Source organism: Cavia porcellus, unplaced genomic scaffold, assembly GCF_034190915.1.
Source record: "Cavia porcellus strain 051 isolate PalLab524CR breed Dunkin Hartley unplaced genomic scaffold, mCavPor4.1 scaffold_50, whole genome shotgun sequence".
Lineage (NCBI taxonomy): Eukaryota > Metazoa > Chordata > Mammalia > Rodentia > Caviidae > Cavia > Cavia porcellus.
This window is the reverse complement of record NW_026947533.1, coordinates 5,393,842-5,415,700: the sequence shown is the minus strand read 5'-3', so window position 1 is coordinate 5,415,700 and position 21,859 is coordinate 5,393,842. Positions and strand designations below refer to the sequence as shown.

General features: G+C 36.3%; 1 protein-coding gene across 1 annotated transcript; it reads left to right on the top strand.

Annotated features, from left to right (window-relative positions):
- The first annotated feature begins 2,148 nt into the window (after window positions 1-2,148).
- LOC134475039 (zinc finger protein 709-like) lies at window positions 2,149-8,317 on the top strand. The gene is made up of 4 exons (XM_063244405.1): window positions 2,149-2,154; window positions 3,917-4,043; window positions 4,242-4,302; window positions 5,838-8,317. The coding sequence occupies exons 1-4, from the start codon at window positions 2,149-2,151 to the stop codon at window positions 6,823-6,825; spliced, it is 1,182 nt and encodes a 393-aa protein (XP_063100475.1). The 3' UTR covers window positions 6,826-8,317.
- The last annotated feature ends 13,542 nt before the right edge of the window (window positions 8,318-21,859 follow it).

The following is a 21,859-nucleotide window of genomic DNA, read 5'->3' as shown; positions in this document are numbered from 1 at the left end:
TGACTCCTGACTTCCTCAGAGTGCTAGGGAACTATTTAGAATATCAATCCTTAGGATATGGATGAATTTGCTTGTCATTTGTCTTCAGCCTTGGCCCATAGCATGAGGTGTCAGTCTTCCCCATAGTTGCAAGCTATCTGGTCTCCTGCATGGGCTGCTTGGGGGACCTAGCCCTGTCTCCTGCCAATACTATTTAAATAACTCAGGTTCCCTGTAACAGTACTGTTTGGAAAATTGATTAGAGATGTCTTGTGCTCTATGTGAATGACCTGGGGATGACAATGTGCAATGTATATACCAGTGTTGCCCCCTGATTAACATGTTTTGAAGTTTAATTTTAGTTGATGTGTTCTTTTTTCCTTGAAATCAAATGGATTTGAAAATTAAAAGCCTGAGGTAAAGCTCTTCTGTAGAAATACTCCTCTATCCAGCTGAGTTCACCACTGGAGAAGAATGGCAGCTCAAGAAGCTTCTGCACTACAGTCTATCATTTGGGATCCTCTCTTGCAGGGTTAGGGTTCCTTTCCCTGTTTATTCTTGACTCAGAAGGAGGGCAGTAGAGCAGGAGTCAATCAGTGATGAAGGGGCAGGCTCTATGAACTGTCCAATCCAATGGGCCATTGCTGGCTGTGACTTCTGTCTCTTCTGATGTCTCATCATGATTTCCCTGTTCTGAGTATAATACTGGTAGCAAAATGCTTTCTGGATCTCATTTAGTACTTTTGATGTCCTGTGGCCTGATTAGCAAAGAACCTGAGAGATCTTGGAGCAATGGAAGGGTGAGGTTGTGGATGGGAGCCCAGAGATAGGGTGGATTGGGTGAAACCAGTTACAAGTATTTAGGAGTAGTTCTGGTGTCTGGAGCCTCAGGTATTTAGTTGCTTCAGCTCCTGAGGTCCTCAAGCATTGGCCATGGGTCATTCACTGTCCCTTTTGCCTCTTGCTGTTGGCAAGGGTGATTTGGGGTCCCCAGAACCCTGGCTCCACTATGACAGCAGCAGACTCAAGTATAATCTTTGAAATTGACTGCTGGCCTGGTAACTCCACAATCTTAGGCATTGGAAGGAGTTTGGGAAGACCCTGACTATGATGCTTTTTGTAGCTTGTAGAGCAGTAATGAGCTAGGTCTTTGCTCTCTTTCCTCAGAGTAGCTGTTCTGGAATGTCCAAAGTTCATTAATGCCTGTAATGCAGGGCTTTATAGTCACAATGGCTCAAATTAAACTTTGGCTTTTTTGTATTTATAGTGGTCTCCTATATTTATAGTATGTTCTCATATTTCCATCCTCATGACAGGTAGTGGCAAAGGTCCTAAGAATACAGAGATGTGTAGTAATGTGCTTCAGTAGAGGAAGGCTTCCCAAACACCTGGTAAACTCCTGTGTATTATACAGAACAGTGCAAAATAATTTCTGAACATACTTAATTATTTATGTGGCACCCCTGCTCACATTTGTGAGCACAGCCATAGAGTTTTGAAGTTTGAGAACAATGAAGCAAATATGAAAGTGTTATCAAGGACAGGGTAAAAATTTGTTAAGGGCAAATTCCAGAAAGGGCTACCTGTTAAATTCTCATCAAAAAATGCCAAAATATAGGCATTTGCAGGGACATATACACATCATATTGTTCTAAATGGAAAGGAATTGGGGTGTCATCTGAATTAAGAGCTGATTTAGTAGTTTGGTTGTTCATAGACAGTTTAAATATGGAAATGCTATGCAATGGTCTTTACTAAGTGCTGATTTAGTCGTTTGTTTGTTCATGCACAATTTAAATATGGAAATGCTCTGCAATGGACTTTACTAAGTGGTATAAAGGAGATGCTCTAAATAGAAATTTTGCAGTGATATCAATAGTTTGGCATGAAGGGTTTCCTGCTGAGGATGGATCAGAGGAGCATGGAAAGGATGTGCAAGTGACTGACAAGATGCAGGAAGCCAATAGCAGGACATACAACAGAGAGGGTCTTCACTGAAATTCAGGTAGTTCTTAGAGTAAGTATGAAGTTAAAGTTGAGTTCTGATTGCTTCCTTGATGTGATCAACACCAGCTCTGGCAACAATCAGTATTTCACATCCTTGTCAACCCATGTATTTTTTGTTCCATACTTGAGATTTAATTTGGATTATCTCTAATGCTCCAGTTCATGAAGGTAAAATTGGGATTTTTTTTGTACCAAGGATCAAACTCATTACCTATGCTTTCTCGGAAGACAGTCATGCCACTGAGCTAAATACCCAACTATGAAAGTGTTTTCTGTGTAGTATGGAAGATATCCACATTGTTTCTCAGAAAGTGTTGAACACTATTGGCATTTTTCGGGATTGTATGGCTATAATTTTTAAAAACAAACCAAAGGTGTCTTATGCATTCTCTTTTCAAGTTTCACTTTGTCTGTGGGGTGTCACAGTCAGGGTTTCTCTATTTTATACAGCTCTGTAATTTAGGATAGCCCCAAATTCAAGGAAGAATTCCTTCCCCAGCCTCCCAAGATATATTTCTTATATCTGAATTGAAAGTGATCGCTTGGTGACAGTGAGCTGTAAATTACAGCTTGGGCCTGGTTCCATTTTATATACTTATTTTTTAAAAACAGTATTTTCCACTAACATTTGAGTTATTATTTGTGTACCATATTGGATGTTATTTATGTTTTGTTCTATGAAACCAAATTCATGTTTCAAAATGCTGCTGAAGTATATTAAGAACAAAGTACTAACTGGCCTAAATGAGTTTTGAAGAGACATTATCTGTAGCCTATCAAAGTGATTGATGAGATTTTCTTTCTTTTTTTAAATTTTGAAAGTGGTATATTACAACACAACAAGGCAGAATAAGGCCAACTAAGATCATACAGTGAAATTGGTACACAACTTTACAACAGGTTACTGGGATAACAGTAATAGGTATCACAACATATTTTATTATCTTTATAATAGTTGTTCTTTCAAACATGTATATCAAAATGAGATGAAATAGAGAACATTATAGTACTTATCAAAACAGAATATTGAATAGAGCAATACCATTAATCAGAATAGGGCAAAACAGTAATAAAAATATTTGCCTTCAAAGAGATACTACAAGGAAGTCCCCTTTATTTGTTATGGTTTGCTTCCCAGGAGATTCTCAGATTTCTGGTTTCCTTTGCTAATGGGGGGGGGTGACAGGAGAAGAGGGGTGGGGAAGAGGGATGTTTGATTCTAGGCTGTTCATCAGTAGGTTCACTATTGCTTAGTAGGGAAACAGGCTGCTTGTTTGGTTTCACAGCATCCTAAGTTCCCACATAGCGTGGATCTAAGGAGCTGCTGGTTTGCCCCCTGGATGGGCCACAGTCTGCCACATTGCCATCACTTATCAGGGAAGGGAGGTCCTTGCTTGGCTTCCCAGTTGATTGATGGGATATTTATGTGCCTCTGTGCTTTGTGGATGCTGGTCTGCAGGCTTCTCACTATGAGCTCTGCTTTAGAGACAGTACACAGAGAATCTTGCCATGACTCAGCACAAGAATCAGTGCTCCTATTTCACTGTTACATCAGCAGTGACTTGCAATCTATCATCAAATTTGCTGTCTTCAAAAATGTGTATATACACAAAATTAATGAACAAAACATGGATTTAAATTTGAAGAAATCAGTCTTCATTCAGCTGTTTTGTTTGGTTTTATTAGTTTCGTTTTGTTTTGTTTTATTGAAACAAGCTTTCTGTATGTATATCAGCTGGATTTGAACACCCTATGGAGCCTAGAATTGCCCGAACTCACCGAAGCCATCCTGTCTTAGCATTTGAGTGCTGGGATTATAGATATGCACCACCACACTTTTCTTTTGATTCAGATTTGTAGGAGAGAATTTAAGATATCACAAACCTGGTGTCTCAACCTTTGTGTGAGAAATATATGTATGATCCATTAGGAGTTGGTGACCTTTGAGGATGTGGTGGTGAAGTTCAGCAATGAGGAGTGGACTTTGCTGAGTCCATCCCAAAAGAACCTCTACAGAGATGTGATGGGCGAAACCTTTAGGAACATGACTGCAATTGGTAAGGACAAAATAATTTTGTCACTCATGCTGTCAGAATGTTTTATGTCACTCATTAGTGCTGTTTGTTAAAAACAATGTGAAAATATTTTTAAAAATAGCTCAGACCTGGACACATTATATCATAACTCTAAACAAAATCTATTAATTTGTATGTATTATTCTAATGAGTGCTCGTATTTCTATTTCTACAATTCAGGAGGACTTGGGGATATCCAGGAAGCTGAAAAACGATGCAAAATTTACTGGAGATACTTAAGGTAATTTGCACTCACAAGGAGAAGGAATGTTCCTGAGTAATTAGTTAGTCAGCAGAAAAATGACAACCAAACAAATAAGGCACCATTCAATTTATTGTCACTAATATTCTCTGAAGTCGTATAAGCTAGGGTATGTATAATGAGGGAATTAAATCATGAAAATGTATGACATTGCATATAGATGTGTATGAAAGGCATACACTTTGAGTTATGACATTCTCCCTTCAGTTTTTCTACCCATATATACATGTGAATACAACACATTCATTATCTAAAAATTTCTATGATTGCAATAGAATTTGAAATAAAACAGAGTGCTTGTGTTTCCAAGCCATGCTCTAAAGAATCAGCCATTCTGAGTAAAATTCTTAGAAGGCTGGTAGAATGTTAAGTGCACTCATTCTGATTATCAGTGTGCATTTGTCTCTAGAAATTGATCCCCTCATACTTGTCTTGGATATATTTTTAAAAATTCAAAATCCACATAAAATACTGATACATGCTTACTCATATACAAAGCAGATCAAGTTATAATAGATCATGCCTTGAAGAAGCTTACTTATCAATCACTGGATTTGTGGAGAAGGAAAATGTTAATAGACTCTCTGTGATTGGGCATTCTTGTACATCCAGCACACTAGGAATCAGATTTTGCAGAATGGCAAATTCAAGTTCAAACTTCACAACTTAATGATCAGCGAAAATGTCTTAAAACAGATTTTAAAAGCTATAGATTTTATGCTAATAGCTGTTCTTCATTCCCAGCATGGAAAAGAAAAAAAAATGTGTTATATAATGTCAAAAAATAAAGAATATAATGTCATTTGCCATAAGCAATAGGTGATTCTTTCTCCCATCAATTCGGTGAAATAGCTCAGCTATAAAACCTAAAATTTCACAGGGTTTCTTTTAGATGAGAAACCAAAATATAAATTGTGGAATGAAATGAAAGAGAGTTAATAAAGAAAAGTAAGACTGACCATATGGAAAAGGGACCTACAGGTTAAGGACAGAAGGGAGATAGTGATAGGGAAACATATCAGAATGTTCTGTATGTGATGCACATATGTACCCATGCCCAAAGTGAAGCTAAAGATTCTGCATTACAAAAGGTACCAAATTTTAAGATTTCCAAACGTGAACCAGTCTTTTGGGGATGGTTGTTTTCAACATGTCTTACAAGGCCATTCTGTTACTTCATGGTCAGAATTTCTTAGGCATTAAAAACAGAACTTGACATTAATGCAGTCATTAAACTGAGACCCATTTCACTGTGAATTTTTCTTTTTTTATTTAATGTAAGGAAAGACTAAAAAAAGACAAAATAAGTAGAAATAATACCACTTTCAAAGTGAAAATAAACAGTAAGAAATCTAAAGTCAATGATTACATATGCTGCTCTTAGAAATACTTAATGAAACAAAAAAGTGAAACATATGAAGTGGGGATTCAAACAGTGAGACTGCAGTTTTGCTCAACTCTTCAATAAAATCTTTGTAATACGGTTATCAATCCTATATGTGATTTTTTTACAGAAATGAAAAGCTAGGGAAATCCTATGGACATACATTTTGGAATCAGTGTAAAGAAGTATTCCCTTGTACTGCAGAAGGTAATGTGAATATGAAAGAATCAGAAACACACCACAATGTTCAGATCCATGAAAAATATTGCAGTGGAGAGAAATCCTATGTATGTCAGCAATGTGGAAAAGGGTTCACCAAATCTGAACATTTTAAGCAACATGAAAGAATTCACACTGGAGAGAAACCATATGTATGTAAGCAATGTGGGAAAGCTTTTAAAACACAGGGAGATTGTAAGAAACATGGAAGAATTCACACTGGAGAGAAACCATATGTATGTAAGCAATGTGGGAAAGCTTTTAACACACGGGCAGGTTGTAAAGATCATGAAAGGATTCACACTGGAGAGAAACCCTATGTATGTAAGCAATGTGGGAAAGCTTTTACCACACATAGATGTTGTAAGGAACATGAAAGAATTCACACTGGAGAGAAACCCTATGTATGTAAGCAATGTGGTAAAGGTTTTACCCAACATGGACATTGTAAGCAACATGAAAGTATTCACACTGGTGAGAAACCATATATATGTAAGCAATGTGGAAAAGCTTTTAACACATGGGCAGGTTGTAAAAATCATGAAAGGATTCACACTGGAGAGAAACCCTATGTATGTAAGCAATGTGGGAAAGCTTTTACCCAACATGTACATTGTAAACAACATGAAAGTATTCACACTGGCGAGAAACCATATATATGTAAGCAATGTGGAAAACCTTTTACCCGACATGGACTTTGTAAGCAACATGAAAGGATTCACACTGGTGAGAAACCATATGTATGTAAGCAATGTGGGAAAGCTTTTACCCAACATGTACATTGTAAACAACATGAAAGAATTCACACTGGTGAGAAACCATATGTATGTAAGCAATGTGGGAAAGCTTTTACCCGACATGGACACTGTAAGCGACATGAAAGTTCACACTCAAGATAAAACCAGTGTATATAAGCATCATGAAAATTTTTTAAGCACAAGTACATATTGCATAATGTGTGAAAAACTTCACACAGGCAGAAAACTTGTATATGTAAGGAATGTGGGAAAGGTTTCAGCAGAAATGCTCATTGTCCAATACATGAAAAAATTTACACTGTTGAGAAACCCTGTTTATGTGAAGAATGTGGGAAAGCTTTCACCACACATGGATTTTGTAAAATACATCAATGACTCCACACTGATGAAAAACCCTATGTATATAACAATGTGGCAAAGCTTTTACCACATACAGTCATTGCAAAACACATGAAACAATTCACACTGGGATGAACCACTGGCTACGTAAGCAAGTGGAGACACTTTCAGCAGCCAGATTGTAAGTGAAATACGTGAAAAAGCTCACACAAGAGGTAAATCCTATGTGTTATGGGAATACTCTCAGCAGACTTGATCATTGTTACATATCTGAAAGATATCACTTGATCCTATGTGTATTAACAGTGTGAGAAATACGGCAATCCATGTTTGTTGTTAAATACATAGATAAAACAGCACTCTTCAGACAGTTTACATCTAAGTTTACTTTAAACATTCCAAGTAGACCTGAAGAAATAATCAATACAGAAGTTTGATGTCAATATTTCTTCACAAATTTTCCAGAAATGACAAATCTGAAGTGGAGCTCTACTCAAGTACATATTTTTATGGTTTTCAGTTAATCACTTATACCTGTTTAGATTTTTTAAAGTGTCTTTGTGCTTCAAAATGGCATCTTGTAATTAAACATGATAAACTGAAATGGGCTTTTCACTTTTAAGTATGGATAGTGTCCATGTACTTAATATTTTGTCTTCAAACCTTAATTTTTATATTTTTGGTGAATTATTATTAGTTAAAGAAAAAAGCAAAAAATGTAGAAATAATACAGAAGTTCTGAAAAATAAACAATAAGACATCACTAGTTGATTAGTTACATATTGTCATCTTAGAAGTAATTGTTCAAGTTACAAAATTAAAACATACAAAGTGATAGTCAAATAATAACACTGCAAACAGTTCACCTCAGTGATCCAACAAAAACATATTAATATGCTTATCTGTTCTACAAACTTGTTTTTTATCTTAAAGACGGTAAGATTAAACATGACAAAACAGGACAGTTCATAAGGAAACAAGTTAAGGAAACACAGGTTTCAAAGCATGTCCCCTGAGATGTTCATTTTCTATCTTACTGTCTCTAGTTTTCTTCCAAATAGTTGTTGCCAACTTCACATGCATTGAATATATACTGAACATTATAGAACTAATCAAATAATTACAGGATGATGCAGGCTTTTGTGATCTTCAAGACTGATTTTGGGGAAGTTGATAATGATTACCATAATGTGTCTCATTCTCTTCGTAGTAGAGAATGGTTTCAGCAGAAATGCTCATTGTTGTCCAATACATGAAAAAATTTACACTGTTGAGAAACCCTGTTTATGTGAAGAATGTGGGAAAGCTTTCACCACACATGGATTTTTAAAATACATCAATGTATACTACTACGTATACTCAAGTACAATATGTACTTGAGTAGAGCTCCACTTCTTACTTTTATGTATGCTGAAATTGAACATAAGAGACTAAACTAATATCACTCTGAATAGTGAATAATAGTATCCTGAGAAGGAGAAAGGTGAGGAATTGCCTAAATAAAGAAGGCAGAGCACATTGTTAAAAGTGTATCAGGATTTAAATGCTACAGTAGTTCTGTTGCTCTGTTTAGTTTGATTATATTTTGTTCTGGTCTGTCTACTCATATTAGATTTGAGGGCACAGAGAGATAACCCAAACATGGCAGGTTATACCATGATGGTAATTGTCCTTAATTTCCTATTAACTAAAACTGAAACCCTGTATTACTTACATTGTTTTACTATGACTGATCTTATTTGAAGCTGGTTTGTTTGAATGTTATTTGGCCTTGACTGATTTTATTCACATTTGGTATGCTTGCTGGTATCAAGTCCAAGAGTAGAGGCAACTACTCTGAAGATGATAAGATGTCAAAGATATATATTGGGGGGCTGGGGATTTAGCTCAGTGGCTTAAGCCCCTGCCTGGCAAGTGTGAGGTTGTCAGTTTGATCACCAGTACCAAAAAATAAATAAATAAAAGATATAAATTCCAGGTTTAATTTTTTTTATTTAAGGAGGAAAAAAAGAACATAAAAAACCAAAGCAGTAAAAGGGTACAAATAATACAGAATTTCAAGAAAAAAATACAGTAAGAAATCACTAGTTAATAGGTTACATATTGTCTTCTTAGAAACAGTTGTCCAAATTATAAAATTAAAGCATATAAAGTGAACATTCCTACAGCAAGAGTGCAGACAGTTCTGTTCAGTGATCCAACAAAAGCTCAGTAATATGGTTTTCCTTCCTACACACTCAAACAGGCACTTATATCCCTTAGACCACCTTCCTTTCCTCTCTTCTTCACAATAACAATTACACCTTTGGGGTTTTTTTTACTACCATAGTTCTTATTACTTTTTTTGAAGAGAATTAAACCTCAAGTGAGTTAACAAAACGGAGTTGGTTTGAACGTAAGGATGGGCATAGTACTTGAAGCAAAAATAGAATATCAGGTGATCAAAAATGGTTACCACTGCCTCTTGCTATTTTTAAAAAGAGTTCCCTATATCTTCAGGTATAATAGAACTGATTAGAAACAGTACAGAACAAGACCAATAAAATCTACATTGGAGACCTTACAGAATTTCTAAAGAAGGTAATAGTCAAACCATAATGGGCATCATAGTACATCTTATTGCCTACAAAGTGATTGCCTATACCCTCAAACTTGATACTATCAAACAAAATAGAATACAGTAAAATCAGGCAGAACAAGATGGGGAGAGCAATACTGGGGTTAAAATCAGGTTAATAGGAAAACAAAAAAAGTTACTATAATATATCCCGCTATTTTTAAATTTAGTTTTCCTTTAATTGAAAAAGAATAAGAAAAAATTGAATAATTTTTAAAAGGGTGGAGATTGAGATAAAAGAGACATTGTAATAGAACAACACAGGTCAGAACTGAAAAATTAAAGCATCATTTTGTTTCACCACCAGGTAATCTAACATACTAGTAGTCACCATAGTGCCTCTTTCCTTGAATTATTTGAGTATAACTTCGTATACTACAGAATCAATCAAATCAAGACAGTGTGAAGCCATTCAAGAGAATGAAAGAATTATAGGGTATTTAGAGCCAGTTAACAGAAAATGAACAACGATTTCTATATTATCTCTTTGCCTGTAAAAATTTTTATTTATACTATCACACTAAAATATAGTAAGATACAACATGTTAAAATCAGTGGAAACTTGTACAACAACTTGATGGGAATTCCAAAGAAGGTGATATTAAATCAGCACTAGCTTTTATGATGTGTTATTTTCTTCAGAATAGCTATTTGTACCATCACAGATACTAAAATTGAAAAACCCAGAATAAAACCATTGAACTTAATGAGTGAAAACATTATGTGCATTCACACCAACATGATTGGGTATCATGATTACCACATACTTCTATGTATTATCATTTCTTATACTAGGGAATATATTTGGTATTTATACATGTAAGTTTGATTTATTTCACTTATGAGTATGGTCTCAGTATGCATCCATTTATTCATATGTCAATGTGATCATTCTTTATAGCTAAGTAGTACTCCATTGTATAAAAACACCATAACTTTTTTATCCATTCTTCAGTTGATGGACACTTAGGTTGTTTCCAAATCTGGCTATTACAAACTGCGCTGCTATAAAAATGGGTGCACATATATCGCTGTGGAATGATGCTTTCAGTTCTTCTGTGAATATGCCTAGAAGTAGAATAGCTGGGTCAAAAGGTACTTCCAGTCACAGCATTCTGAGAAATCTCTAGACTGACCTACACAATGGTTGTACCAGTCACTCCCATCAACAGTGCAGGAGAGTTCCTTTGTCCCAACAGCATCTCCAACATTTGTTGTTGATGGTTTTCTTTATCTTGGCCATTCTTTCAGGAGTGAGATGTAATCTCAGTGTGGTTTTAATTTGCATTTCTCTAATGACCATTGATGGTGAACATTTTTTCATGTATTTATTTTTCATTTATATTTCTTTATCTCAAAATTGTTTATTCATCTCAGATGCTCATTTTTGGATTGGGTCTTTGAATTTTGGTGGTCTCATTTTAAAAAATTCTTTATATGTTTTAGACAGAAGTCCTCTGTCTGAGGGGCAGTTCACTAAGACTTTTCCCAGTTTGTGGGTTTTCTTTTAACTATACTGGAGATTTATTTTGATGTGCAGAAACTTTTTAATAAGAAGTGATCCCAATTATTGATTCTGGGAAGAATTTCCCATGCAGTTTGAGTCCTGTTCATCAATTCTCTACCTACTCCTATGTCTTCAAGGTTTTTACCCAATTTGTCTTCCAATAGATTTAGTGTTTCTGTTTTAATATTTAGATCTTTGATCCATTTAGATTTTATTTTAGTACTTGGTGATAGGCATGGGTCTAGTTTTAGTTTTAGGCATATGGAGAGCCAGTTTTTCACCACCATTTATTAAAGAGAATGTCATTCTTCCAGTGAACATGTTTGGCCCATTTATCAAAGATAAGGTAGTTTAGTGTGTTTGTAGTGGTGGTTGTATCTTCTCATCTCTTCCACTGATCTTCGGCTCTGTTTTGGTTCCAGTACCATGCTGATTTCACTACAGTTGCTTTGTAGTATAACTTCAAGTCAGGGATTATGGTGCCTCCTGCCTTGCTTTTGCTGCCTCTGTCTTTGCTATTCTAGGTTTCTTCTCATTCCAGATGAATTTTAGGGGTGGTTTCTCAAGTTCTATGAGGTATGTTGATGGTATTTTTATCGGGATTGCATTGCATCTGTATAAAAGTTTTGGGAGAATGGCCATTTTCGCAATATTTATTCTTCCTATCCATGAGCAAGGGATGTCTTTCCATTTTCTGAGATTATCTTCAATTTCATTTTTCATTGTGTTATAATTTTCCCTGTATAGGTCTTTCACTTCTTTCATGAGAGTAATTCCTAAATATTTCATTTTTTTGGTTGCTAGCGTGAAGGGTGTGGCGTCTTATTTCTGTCTCTGTGATTTTGTGTTAGTGCATAGGAATGCTATTGATTTTTGAGTATTGATTCTGTATCCAGCTACATTACTGAATTTATTTATTATATCTAGGAGTCTTTCAATGGAGCTTCAGGGATCTTCTATACAAAGTATCATGTCATCTGCAAGTAATGATAATATAACTTCTTCTTTTCATATCTTTACACCTGTTATTTCTCTCTCTTTTCTAATTGCTCTGCCCAGTATTTCCAGTATTATATTAAATAGGAGCTGTGATAAGGGACATCCTTGTCTTCTGCCCGATTTTAAAGTAAAGGCCTTCAGTTTTTCACCTTTTAGTATGGTACTGGCTGTTGTTTTGTCATTGCCGGCATTTATTATATTGAGGTAAGGACCATCTATTCCAATTTTCTGCAAGGCTCTTATCATAAATGTATGCTGGACCCTATCAAAAGCTTTTTCTGCATCTGTAGTAATGATCATGTGATTATAACTTTTGGCTTTATTGATATGGTGTATTACATTTATTGATTTACATATATTAAACAATCTCTGCATGCCTGGGATGAATCCCACTTGGTCATGGTATATGATCTTCTCGTTGATTTGCTGCATCCTATTTGCCAATATTTTATTGAGGATTTTTGCATCTATGTTCATTAGGGAGATTGGTCTCTAGTTCTCTTTTTCAGTTGGGTCCTCCTCTGGTTTTGGTACTAGAGTAATATTTGCGTCTAGGAACAATTATGAAGGATTGCTTCCCTTTCCATTTCAGTGAAGATTTTTTGAGGAGTGTTGGCATTAGGTCTTCTTTGTATTTCTTGTAGAATTCTTTAGTAAATCTGTCTGGGCCTGGGCTCTTCTTTGTAGGTAATGATTTTATTTTGTATTCAGTTTCATTAATAGAATTTGTGTTATTCAGTAGTTTTACATCTTCATGACCTAGCTTTGGTACTTCATATGCTTTAGGAATCTGTATAGTTCTTCTGTGTTATAAAACCTTTGAGGGTAGAGGTTTTCGAAATAGGTGTTGATGATCTTCTGTATTTCAATAGGGTCTGTAGTAATTTCACATCTTTTATTCCTTATTTTAATGGATTTGAACTTTTTATTCCATTTTTTAAATAAGGTTGGCTAGGGGCTTTTCGATTTTATTTATTCTTTGAAAGAACCAGGTCTTTGATTCATTGATTTGTTGGATTGTTTTTTTAGTCTTTATTGCATTGATTTCTGCTCTGATTTTTATAATTTCTTCTCTTCTTTTAGCTTTGGGTTTGACTTGTTCTTCTTTTTTCTAGATGTTTGAGGTATAAAATAAGGTTATTTATTTGCATTCGTTCTGTTTTCCTAATGTGGGAATTCATGCAATAAATTTTCCTCAGAGGACAGCTTTCATTGCATGACACAGATTCTGGTACGTTGTATTTGTGTTTCCATTTGTTTGTAGGTATTGTTTAATTTCTTCTTTAATCTCCTCTGTGACTCACTGATTACTCAAGAGTGTTATTCAGTTTCCATGTGTTTGTGGTATTTTTGCAGTATCTTTTATCATTAATTTCTAATTTTATAGTGCTATGGTCTGATAGCATGTAAGGGATAATTTCAACCCTTTTGCATTGATTTAAATATGCTCTGTGAATTAATATATGGTCTATTTTAGAGAATGACCCATGTAATACTGAGAAGAATGTGTATGCTCTTGTTGTTGGGTGGAATACTCTGTATATGTGTATTAATTCCATTTGTTCACAGGTGCGATTCAGTTCTTTCATTTCTTTGTCATTTTCTGTCTGGATGTGGGGGGTCCATTGGTGTCAATGGTTTGTTAAGATCTCCTTTTAGAATTGTGTTAATGCTAATTTGATTTTTCATTTTTGTTAGTACTTGTTTTATATAACTGGATGCTCTGGAGTTTGGTGCATATAAATTTAAGATAGTTTTCTCTTCCTCTTTGAGTTTTCCCCTAACCAGTATGTAGTGACCATCTTTATCCCTTCAGATCATTATTGGCTTGAAGTTCACATAGTCTGCAAGCAGAATAGCTACCCCCCCCCTTTTTTTTGGTTCCTGTTGCATGAAGTATTGTTTTCCATCCTTTGACTTTCAGTCTGTGAATATACTTTTGGGTTTAGATGGGTTTCTTGTAGACAGCATATGGTTGGATTGTGTTTCTTAATCCACTCGGCCAGTTGATTTCTTTTAACTGGCCCGTTGAGACCATTTACATTAATGTTTAGAACTGTTATATATTGGTTTATTGTTGACATGTTATCTTTCTGCTGTTGCATCTTTATCTTTCTGTTCTTTTTAACTGTCTGTTTTGTTTAGTGGTTTTTTCCTAAATGTATCTAGGCTGTCTTTCAGTATTCTTTGCCAGGTTGGCTTGGTGATCATGAAGTTTTTCAGCTTTTCTTTGTCATACAAGTATCTTATTTCTCCATTGATTTTGAAGGACAGTTTTGCAGGGTACATCAGTCTAGGTTGGAAATCATTTTCCTTTAGGATCTGAAATACTTCACTGCATGCTCTTCTTGACTTTATTGTTTGTTTTGAGAAGTCTACTGTGATTCTGATACATTTTCCCTTATGGGTGATCTGTCTCTTCTCTCTGACAGTTTTTAATATTCTATTCATTTGCTCAATTTCTGGGATGGTCATTATTATATGTCTGGGTGTAGATTTATTCTGGTTATGGCTATTTGGATTTCTATATGCTTCATTGATCTTGATATCAGTTTCCAATCTCGTGTTTGGGAAATTTTCAGCTATTACTTCTCTAAATATCCTCTTGACATCCTTTACGTTGTCCCCTTCTTTTTCATTTATCCCTATCAACCTTATGTTGTCCCACTTTGCATCATTTTGCAGGTGTTCAATAGTTATTTCCTGGTTTCTTGTCATTTTTAAAAGATCTTTCCTTTCTTGTTCACTGGCTACAATCTTGTCTTCAAGGTCTGATATTCTATCTTCATATTCATTGAGGCAGTTTTTACAACTTTGAGTGGAGTTTTTGATTTCCTGTATATCACTTTGCATCTGCTTTATGTATTCTCTTTGTTTCTTATAGAGTTCATCCAGGGATTCTATCTTTTTGTTTAGTTCCTCCAATTTTTTAACTGTGTCTTCCTTAGATGTGTTCAGAATCTCCTTCATTTCTTTTAACATTTGTTTTTTTACCTACGAGATTATTTCTAGTTTGAATTTCTTTAATGCTTCCCAAAGTTGCTTCTTTATTTCAGTTACTATTATTTCAGGTATTTCAGTTATGTGGAATGTGTTTTCTTCTATGCACATGGCTTCTAGGCTTTTTTGGGATGGGATGGATGTTTGAAATTGCATTTTGGTCTTTCATTTTGTCATTTTGCTGTATTTTCAAGCTTCAAATTTTGTTCCAAATGAGGGAGCGAGTTCACCCAGATTTGGATGGGATTCCATGCCTCGGTTGAACTTGTTGGCAAGGTAGGGAGTTCCCCCAGACTGGAATTGGAATCTGTTCCTCGGCCCCACTCGTTGGTCCCGGCAGGAATCTGCGGGCTCATCCCCAGGTGAGGAAGAGAGTTTCCCCAGACTGAAAAAGGATTCTGTGCCTTGGCCCGACTCCCTGGTTCTGACTCGCTGGTCCGAACTCACTGGTCACAGTCGGCAACCATCTGGTCCCCAGGTGAGGAAGGGAGTTCCTCCAGACTTGGATGATATTCTGTGCCTTGGCCTGACTTGCTGGTCCTGGTAGAAACCACGGGTTCTACATCAGGTTTGATTATTAACTGCTGTCACATCCTAAAACGTCTTCAAAGTTGTGTTTTTATAAAAATAGCTATATAATGCTATGATTAATTATATAGTCCCTGATGATGTGGAGAATTCTATTGAAAATAACAAGAGAAAGCATAGTAAGTACTGTATATCACCTAATATTGTGGTCTTATATGTCTCTTTCATATCATGACTTTCTAGGAATTTGTTTTGTTGTCTTATTTTGATCTGTTTTCCCCCATAACACAGAAAGTATAGCTATACACATAGAGATTCACATATGGGAAGAATTTCTAACTTATTTATTATAACAAATAATATAATGCATAATGAAATGTCCACATACTCTGCAGAAGAAGTGACACTAAGAAACCCAATGCTAATTCTGTAGCACTATGATATAAAATTGAGCAATACTATTATTCACTGTTCAGAGTGATATTAGTCTAGTCTCTTATTTTTTTTTCGGAATTGTAATTTTAACATGGCATTGTTTTAATCTTTTGATGCACATGCTTCATTTTCTCTTTCATAAATGATGTTTCTGAAGTTGATGCAATATTTGGCATTAAGACATACATTTGTAGAGGCTTGGAGTATGTGTTTTTGACAAAGTTGTGTTCTTTTCACATAACTTGTACATTAATGAATGTTATGTTTTCCAAGTTGTGACAAGACATCTGCTGATTTCCTAACATCACTGGATATCATACCATGTAAATTATTTTGCCTGATTTTGTTTCTCAGTGGAGCCAATATTTGTCATTTAAGTAAACCTTTGTTTTTCTACCCATCAGAATTTTACTTGTTATGTTTATATTACATCTTTATTTGCTAGTAAGGTTTCCCCACAAGTACCAAATGTAATCCATACTATTGTGAATTTCTGATTGTTCCATACTGACAGAATGATAACTTGTCTCCAATATCACATCACAATATATATATCAATATCTCAAGAAATTATAAAATTTGGCATTATTTATGAGTAACCATACTTTGAAATCAATTTTTCTTAAATATGGAGTTGTTTTGGGGGAAAATGTTGTTATTGGATATATCATGCAAATGCCTTTATTTTATTCCTTGATGCTGTGAATGCATTATATATTTTGTAATTATTACAGTTTTTTCCTAAAATACTGAAGTAATGGCATGAAGGGAAACCTAAATTTTGAGCTGTCAACACAGTAAAAAGTAAATTTGCTAAATTAAGATTCAGATTGTGTTCTGTTTTACTGAGTTGTGAATTTATATAATGGCATATCACTTCATTTATAAGGACCAGTGTACGACGTTTGTGGTGTGTAGTGATTATCTTTAAACACATACACTGGGCCATGAGTCCCAGTTGGTTTCCTGTGGCCTGTGGTTTTCACTTCCATTTTAACATTTATGTAATTTGTAACGTGTTTAACGCAGTGTTGTTGAATACAAAATCTGCTTAGGAATTATGTTGTTAAAAAATGTGGTGTCATGAAAACACAAGTGAACATTGCAGTAAATACCCCTAATCCAGTGAAAATAGCTTGCTCAAGTCTCAATTATTCTTGGGAAAATAAATTACTCACCTCTTATGTAATCACCACTAAAACTATATCTATTTTGTACCTGAAGAACCTGATATACTTCACAAAGTAAAAGACACTGTGAAGTACATTGTCAGCCTCTATGCACTACAGCATGTGGCCAGATCCCCTGAAGCATATTTCTGCATACCATCAATGGGGAATATTTGGAGTTTGTATTACAGCTAGTAATAGAATACTGAATCTATAAGAATATATCCTGAGTACATGCACTTTCTCATTTTACCATGAAAGTAAATCTTGCTGGTCCAGTTGATGCATGCTTGTAATCCTAACACCTCAGGGGGCTCGAATTAGTGGAAGAGGAAGTTGAGTCCAACCTACACAATTAGTGTGACCTTGACCCAAAATATATCTTCAAGTTCTGCAGATGCAGCTCAATGCTTTAGATCTCCTCCCTTTCTTCCCCAACATCAATATTTTTTAATACTCACAATTGCACATCAGTAGTTGTCCTTTTATCGGTTGGCTACCTAGCGGTTATCCCGGAGAATCACTTGGGAAACACATTTGTTTATGCAGTGACCATCCTGAGCATCATTTGGGCAGTTGTCAATTTAACCCCTTCATTCTTGTATTGAATACAGTAGAATTGTCACTTTTATATTCCTTGTTATTTTATAAAACCTAACAAAAAGTATGCAATTTTTGATCATTTTGTATTTAAAAAATTACATTGGTAAGGAGTTACTATAAAGATTAGGCTAAAGATGATTTCTTTAGTTCAAGAATCAGGAGAGAATGAGATGGGATGATCATGGCTTTGAAGCTGACTTTGGGAGGCAATTGCTAGATGGTTTAGCAGAGTGTAAAACAGTTTTTTTATGCCTGCATTTGAAGTTTAAGGTAACAAGTAAGTTGAGGTCAAGAATATAAATGTATGATAGGATAAAAGAATCACTACTGCAAATTGTGATTTTTCTTTTACTCAGGAAGTGTACTTTTTTGGTAATTTTGTGCAGCAATCTCAAATATGCCTCTATTTGAGTAAAACATAGTGAAACATGAAAGACCCAGAAATTCCATGTTCAGAATGTAGAAGTATTAAAAACATTTTTTCTTAATGCTACTGCTGCTGTTTTGTGTAGAAAATAAGATAGGGTGACAAAACAAGTAAAAAGGACTTTGTAAAATTTTAATCCTCCTGCATAACCATAGGTGCCACAAAAAGTCAAACCAAAAGGATGAAGAAATAAACTACAGAATGAGAGAAATTTTGCCTGTTACTCCCTGACAGCTTACATGTAAAACCAATAGGAACGTGAAAGGAACACACATTTTTCAGCATATGTACAAGTTGCGAGAAATACCTGAAGAACTATTGAGCATTTTTGCCCAATAGAGAAATTCAAATAGGGACATCATTTCATTGCAGAGAGAACTAATCACCATAAGATCTAAAGAACATTCAGGAGACTACAGGAGAAAAGGAATTATTTAATCTTGTGGGTGGAAATGTAGGTAAGTGGGTCAACTACTACTGAAGTCAGTTTTTAAAGTATTCAAAAGACTAAAATCAGTAATTCTCATTAGTGCAGTGCCTCCTTCAGTGGGTCTCTTCCCCAAAGAGTTAAGGACATATTGCAGTGATTCATGCAGATTCCTGTAACTGCAGCAATATTCACTTTTCTGTGAAGAGCAGCAGCAAGCACTGCTCCATCACCACCAAATACCAATGACGAACAACAAATACTCACTAGTGTACTCCATTTGATAAACTGTGTTATATTTTATTGTGAAGTTGGCTGTGACTTAGTTTTCCCAGTAGACTACAGGTCAGTATAAATATGATAGTGATGCTGATGTCACAAGGCCATCACTAGTACACTATTGTGTTCATTAGATTTGATGTATTTATCTTTTTGAGGGCGCATGTTGCTATGAAGTTCAGGCTGGGTTTGAGGTCACATTATAACCCAGAGTGGTCTCAAACAATTCTCCTTCCTTAGTGTCTCAGGTACTGGGCTCCACACAAGAGCCACCGGCCTAGTTTATATTTGGTATATTAAGTGCATATTCAGGATATTTTATTTCAACTGTTTTTGTTGTTAAAGTATTTCCATATTTTACCTCCAGCATTTGTAGAAACTTTGGCCTTATTGAGGTGGTGATGTGCATATCACCAGCCTCATGACATTGTCTGCTGGGTTCAGAGCTGTCAGTGTACTGCAGTGAAACATAGCTGTACATAACTGTTTCTTTTTCTACTTTCCTTAGAAAACGTTTTTAAAATTTCCATGGATAATCAGATGGTCAGTAACCCTGCTACAGTTTCATGCAAATGCTGACAGTTAAGTACAGTGTAGCACTGACCCGAAGATACTCTCTGTCATCTGAGAGTCTCTATAGTCCTTTCTGTACACACACTTTGTGCTTGAGCCAGCACCTGTCGTGGCTCCCAGAGTCTGCTGCAAGGCCATGGAACACATAGCTTTGTGACTGCCTCTAGACCAGTGTCCTATATGCCACTCTGATGAGGCAGAGCACAGCTTCTGGCAGGAAGCCAGAGGCTCTGAGTTTCTGAGACAACACCGGTTTTGCTTTGTGAACACAGATAATCTTATATTTCTGTAAGACAGACCACTATGTCCCATATTTCTACTCAGGAAGACAGAAGATGAATCTGGAGACTGTGGGTTAAACAGGGGTGCTGCCCTTGTGCTCCGCCAGCCCGGTCTTGGGTGGGAACCTGACAGTGGTCCAGACTTGCATCCTCCCAGCACTTGCACCTGCCCATGAGGATCTGCCCTCAGGGCATGTCAGACCCAGTCACACTTGACTTAGGGCAGGAATTGTGTAGTGGGATTCACAGTGGTGGTCAGGCCTTAATGTTACTCTGCTGGACTCAGTGAGTCTGAGTGGCTTGTGGCTGAGTCTAGTGACACCTGTCCTGGTCTCTCTCCTGCCTCTGGGTGCCAGAAGGCTGGGGACAGTGAGCCCTGTTCTTTAAACCCTTGTCATTTGGCATTTGCCCGCAATCAACCTGAAGGCTCTGGGATGAGTGACCCATTTTTTCAGCCATTCCCACATTGTCTACCTATGCATGATCCTGAGACTGGGATCTTGTGTCCTGGGAAAGCAGCATAACATTTCCCTGCTCACTGTCTTGAGCCAACTGTCTGTAAAGACCAACTGTCACCAGACCAAGGTGCCTGGTGACCTGAGCCTTCAGAGTTCTGTTTGGACCTATCGCCAAGGAAGTGAGGTTATGCACTGGGGTCCACAGTTTGGCCTTCCTCTGTGATATCACCTTTCTTTTTGTTGTGGAACAAATCTATGTCCTCCTTAGAAACAAGAAGTTAGAATGCTAGAAAACTGTGTATACATTTAGACTTTGCTGCACTTCGAAGATTTTAATGCAGCAAACATGTAGATGCTTCAGATGTGTCAGGCTGGGTGCCAAACACAAATGTCCATCCAAAGGATCCATTGTTTTGGAGGATGAAAGACTCATTGTCTTCTGTTAATGATTTGTCAAATGTTAGGATGACTTCCTTTCTTGGGCTTATGTTAGTTGCATTTTACTTCCATTAGGAAGCAGAATACTCATAATAATTTTACCAAACAATGTGAAGGTCTCATGTTATAAACCCCATATATCCAGGGGAGGAGGATTCATAGCCAGTTTTACTCTCACGTGCTTAGGAATGATTATTTATTCATCCTTAGATGTTCAACTCAGCTATACACTGTAGTGCTCCAAACTCTGACCTCCAGGGAGGGGGGACAGCAGGTGGTGAGTAAAAGGGGAGATGACATCATCACCCCGTACTGCTGAAGGACACATGTGCATCACTCCTTGGGAACTTGTCTCCTAGCTGCTGCTGTCACTTCCTTTCTTCACATCCCAATCAGACCATGGGTTTTTTGTCCCTGATGGGTAGTTTCCCTTTCCTAGAGGTGATGGTGCTGAGCCTTTTCAGTTGTAATACTCTTTGGTTGGTCTCCTTGAAGCAGTGTTTCCATACTGGGCTCTCTCTGTGCTGCCACCACCCATTATTATGTGGCTGAACCAAGCACATGCACCTGTCACCTATCTTGTGATGGCCATTTTTTATGGTTTTGGGTTGGACTTCAAAAGGAAGCTGCCACACTCATTCTTACACAAGCATTTGAGTGGATACCGACATTTACTTCAAAGAAAATGCATCATATTGCTGGTGTATGGATAACTTAGAAATTCTTGCTGTATCTTTGGAAGCAGATGTTTAAGGCAGAGTTATGTGGTTCCTTTTTTATTTTGTTTTGTGTTATTTTGCTATACTATATTATGCTCTGTTATGTTATATTATGTTATATGTTGGTGAGGATTTTGGAAGTCCTTCAGGGTGTTTTCAGTACTTTCTGATTTGGTTTTGTATAACCAACCAGATTAACTTTGAAAATATCAAAAACTTTGAGGAGTTTTGTTTTGGAGAAAATTTAAAGCAGAAAACACAGTCAGGAATGTTGTTGCACACCTGTCATTCCAGGCCTCCGAAGGCTGAGGCAGGAAGTTTGTGGTGAGTTTTAGATCATCCTGGGCCACAAGGGAAGATCAAGGCCAGACTGAAC